The sequence below is a fragment of the Anguilla rostrata genome, chromosome 4 (genome assembly GCF_018555375.3).
Source record: "Anguilla rostrata isolate EN2019 chromosome 4, ASM1855537v3, whole genome shotgun sequence".
Taxonomy (NCBI): domain Eukaryota; kingdom Metazoa; phylum Chordata; class Actinopteri; order Anguilliformes; family Anguillidae; genus Anguilla; species Anguilla rostrata.
Window position 1 is genome coordinate 12,027,531 of NC_057936.1, and position 5,131 is coordinate 12,032,661.

Below are 5,131 nucleotides of genomic sequence, written 5' to 3' on the forward strand. Positions count from 1 at the left end.
TTTTCTGGTGCACTGCCAGTTGTAATGTATGTGAGGTGGGTTAATACAGTGAGGTGTCTCCAGTATCTTTCCACTTACAAATTCATTGCTTAATGCTAGATTATCATCATCCTATGAATCATGAAAGATTTTTCAATTTGTCAGTTGAAGCCTTAATACTATTCATTTGAAACAACGTCTTATACTCTGATATTCAATCTTTGGTTTTGCATAACATATGTACTATGGTTAACAGTGTTTCTTTGTATTCATTATTCATAAGAAGATTAGAATCTCTTCTATGGGTTTTAAATATTTATGTATGTCATAAAAATATTCATATTTTCAGTTTGAGCATGTTACCATAGAATTATGTCTCGGTTACTGATTGTAAACATGAAAAACTACATGTGTATAATGGGTGTCCTGTGTATCCCTTCAGTGCTAATAAATGTATTAAAACTGTTAAAAATCTCTTTTAAATTTAGGTTTAAAAATAATTTGAAGAAACTTTATGATACAAAATTAAATTTTATTGGAAATTTGTACATTCAATTATAGTTGTGCAAGCAGCAAATCTACAGGACCTAAAAGTCTGTTGATTTTTCTCCTTCACCCAACTATCGGTAAACAATTATTCATATTTCACAATTCAAAAACAAACCTGTAGCATGTGCTCAGAAAATAGTCCTTGATTAATTCCAGATGACTGGAGTGCTTGTTGAATCTATAAACAACTAAATTCAGCCTTTAACCTAAAGCATATCCACGTTCCCCAAGTTCACAGTTTAATGTGTGTTGCCATAACACTGAACATCCAACAACCAATGTTTTGCCATTACACATCAGTGCCGATTGCCGTACAGAACAACTCAGGGAAATTTCCAGCAGGAAAAACTACCCTGGTGTTCAAGAATAGCAATTTTTATAATCAACCACCAAACTCAAAGAAAATGTTGAAATATTTTATACGAACATTAATTTAGTCTTCACTGACACCTCTCAGAGGCATATTGTGTCACTGGCCACACTGGTCATTAGCAAAGGCATCCTGCACAAGGTAAATGGACACAGTAGGATACCTGAAATGACATACTAGGAGCCATTTCGTTGTATACAATATAGTTGTACAGTATTCCAATTAATTCTCTGTTGCTTTGCAGTGAAGGCATCAAATGAGTTGTGGGGAATCAATACAGACATTCAATTGTTAATTTATGTAAAAATGTATTTTCAGGTCAAGACATACTCTCAGATACATTTTTCAGAGATGCAAGAGGTTGGGGTACTAAAGGTACAAGTGACAATTTCAAGCTGGCCGTCGTGCCTCCGACCGCATCTCGGATGCCCTTGATCCCCAGCGATATGGACAGGGGATTCCTGTAGAATTGAACACAATATGGGTTTCACCTCTGCTGGTTTAGAGACATCAGCTGTACTTTTCTCTAAATCAATATCAGCACTCTGTTCGATACAGAAGGGATGAAAGTTAGGTCGTGACGCTTCAAAGTCCCATGTTTGTTGCACAGTAAAATCGGTAAATGATTTAGTCCTAGTGATAATCTGCTCGTCGTCCTGTTTATCGTTTCGCAGGGATGCGTAACTGGTGGTGTTGCTCGCGGCGTAAGAAGGGGGTGTACGCTGGCCGCTTACCCAGCCCACTTTACGCGCACGAGCTTCTTTGGCATTCCCAACAGACCGCTTCATCCTCTCACAGCCCTTAATCAGCAGGTTTTTTCGGCACAAGATGTAAACCCATGGATCCAAGATTGGGTTAAAGGAGGCGAAACGTATCGCCCGAAGATCACCGCGATAGTCGGGTTTCCCTCCATCAGATATGTGGGTCGGACCATACAGCTGATTGACAAAGATCCGCACCTATTAAATGAAAAAAGACATCTTTGATTATGTATCAATATGGGCTAACGTTATCTTTCAATGGCACATATACAGCATTATTTCATCATCATAAATAAATACTATATAATTTTACTATATAAATTATCTATTATTTATCTTATACCTCCCTGTTTTTTTGTAGTTTGAACTTACCACTAAAGGGATTGAACAAACCAGGAACACGATGGTCATTAATATTAGCAGCCAAAACATCTGAAATTCTGCAGCTGAAAACACAGGTGGTAGCTTTGGAAACCTTCTTCCCGAACCGCCTTGACCGGAGATCTCCGCTCTCACTATCCTTGTTCTCTGGCTCATGAGCACCAAGGATCTACAGACGGCGAGGTTGCACGCTACAGACACTCCAATGAGTATCAACATGAATCCTCCGTATACAAAGGAGTAAGAGGCTGCTAGGGGTTCCGTTGCCCTCCATTCTAAAAAGCACCAAGTACCCGGAAAGTGCTTCACGTGTTTCCCGAAACCAAAGCTTGGCATAATACACAGCACAATGTTGGCTAAGTAAATCGCAACAAGTGTAAATCGTGCCATCATCCGATCTATGTGATGAGAGTAGAAGTACGCATGGTTTATGGCGAGGTACCTCTCCACTGCCATGGCGCAAAGTATGGACATTCCAGCGGAACCAAAGAAGAGCAGCGAAAATGAAAAGAAGTGACACAAAAGTTCTCCGCCTGGCCACTGCTTTGCAACGTATGTAGCGATAACAACGGGACTGGTAAAACAGGTGCCCAGAAGGTCTGTGAGTGCCATACCACAGACCAGTGTGTAAAACGTGGTCTCTTTTTGTTCCTTTTTAGAGATACAGAGCACCACTATAGCGATAAGATTTCCAACAACCCCCACCGTGAACATGGTAGCGGGGGTAACCACAGAGCGCGACTCCAGGCGAAGTGGCAAGGGCGAGGAACCGTTTGCTGTGGATGGTTGTTTGGTGTCCAGCTCTGACAAATTCAACGATGAATTCGAAAGGTAAATATCCATGGTGCTTAATACTCCCAAGCAAGTGAATTAAAATATGTAGCAATAACACTGTGAGATATGTCTCACATAAAAATAATAAATTCACACTTTAAAGAGGATCTTGTTAATTCACAAATATCATTCATTTTAAAAAACAAAAAGTTCGATCATGCAAGTAATAGACAGCCTTGTTTGACGAAAGTCCCGAAATAACAACGTCTTCTATGTGAATGCGGCGCTTCCCTTGCTCTGTTGTGTTGCTCACCTTCTCTTCCAACTCAGGGATGTGGTTTCTGCTCTGAGCGCTTTTTTTTTAAAGCCCTCGCATGGTTGCTTGTGCTGATGTCAGAGGTATAATAACTGACGCCACAAGCCTACAGTCCCGATTTACAAAGATAACTTGATGCATTATTGCGACTTTTATTTCACTGTATTTTATATGTTGATTAAATTAATAGATATTTTTACTAATATGTGTCTATTTGTGCACGCATTTCAGAAGAAAAATACATTTATTTATTTGTTTGTTTATTGTGCACATTTGTGCCTTCAAATATCATTTTGCTTATTGAATCAATTTTATTGCAAGGTTTACTTTAAAATGTGAAACCAATAATTTCTAAACATGGCAATTTTAGAGTCAAAATGCTCTTCAAAATTATTATTTTATCCTAATACAATTGCTCTCACACACTCACATGCACGCACACAGCACGCACGGATGCATGCAAGCGCGCACACACAGACACACACACACACACACACTCACACACACCAGTTTTTAGTACTTTTCAAGTAGCAAGGATACCCTATTAAAAAAAATTCCAGGATCTTTAACGGTCTTCCAAGGATCCTAAATAGGAACAAGATCTTGGGGCAGATTGGGATTTTCTCACATATCCTGATAAGACTCTGGATCCATGTGAAATCTTATAAAGGCACAGGATTTGTAAAGATGTTGATTTCATGAGCAAATAAATGAAAAAGGAAAAAAGGACAGCATTACAATCAATATGTAAATCATCTCAATTGAAAAGTGGTCTCAGATCATTAAAAAGCTTCTAATGAGACATCACTGATTTTTTTAGTATTTTTTGGATGGTATATTTGTCTGAAATGCATGATTTTGTTTCAGGGGGTAAATGAGGATCACCAAATAAGCATGTTAATACCATGAAACGGGCACAGAGTTTGCATGGTGACATTTTTTTTTTGAGTTTTCAGTCTGATGGTCTGAATATGCATCAGTGATTGGAAACCCTGATTCAAGGCTATAACATATGTGCTCTACACACTAAATTGTATTGCTACATTCTGTAATGTTTGTACTGCTTATACAATTTATTTGAATTCTCAAAGTACACCCCACCTCTAAGCGCATGGCATGGCTTGGATCCATCCTGCCTCGTGTCAAGGGTGCAGATGAGTAGTAGTGGTGGCGGTGTGATGGTCTGAGCATCATTTGAATACCTGAGCATCGTTGCACCATGTGCATCCCTTCGTGGCTGCAGTCTACCCTTTTTCAAATGGATAATTCCAGCAGGATAATGCGCCATTTGACCAAGCATGCATCATATCAAGCTGGTGCAATGGTGCAATTTCATTTTACTTCAATGGCCTGCACTGTCTCAAGATCTCAATCCAGTAGAGCACCTTTGCGATAAGGCGGAATGGGAAGCATCTGATGGGCATGGAAGAAATGATTCACTTTTCATGAACATCTGACACGTGGAACTGGCATATCTTTTACATAGTGCTGGCAGAGGTTTACTCTATTGAGGGAAATCTTCCAGTTGTTTCTGTAAGATGCTAAATATTTTACACTTGTGAATAGCTTAGGATGCAATAATTTTTATACCGCAAGATGAGGGAAATGTTTCCCAAATGTAGCACCTTATAGTGATAGTTTTTTTATGGAAGTCTATTTTTTATTTTACTGCCGTTTAAAAAATATAAACATAATTTGTGTATGGTACATAATTTTTTAATGTTGTCTCTACTTATATAGTATTGCTGAAGAATTGAAGAATTGTCTGTTTAGGCATGAGAAATATATTGTTTCTGTCAACAAAATGGTCATTACAGTTTATGATTCACTACAAAACTAGAACCTATATTTTATCAAGTAAGAAAAGAAACATCCCAGAAATTTCCACGTGAAGAAGGGACTTTATTTTTGGACCTTCCCACAGCTCCTGGCTTTCTTGGCTCTCATGTTTGATCACATTCCAGGGAATTTCATCAAATATGAGTGCCTGATTCACGACTG

At 38.6% G+C, this 5,131-nt stretch overlaps 1 protein-coding gene across 1 annotated transcript; it reads right to left on the minus strand.

Moving 5' to 3' along the window:
* Positions 1-535: 535 nt before the first annotated feature.
* LOC135252504 (prostaglandin E2 receptor EP4 subtype-like) lies at positions 536-3,186 on the minus strand. Its single transcript, XM_064330644.1, has 2 exons — positions 2,032-3,186; positions 536-1,857 (listed from the first exon to the last, which is right to left on the minus strand). Exons 1-2 carry the CDS (start codon positions 2,881-2,883, stop codon positions 1,231-1,233), a joined length of 1,479 nt encoding a protein of 492 aa, XP_064186714.1. The 5' UTR covers positions 2,884-3,186; the 3' UTR covers positions 536-1,230.
* Between the last annotated feature and the right edge of the window lie 1,945 nt (positions 3,187-5,131).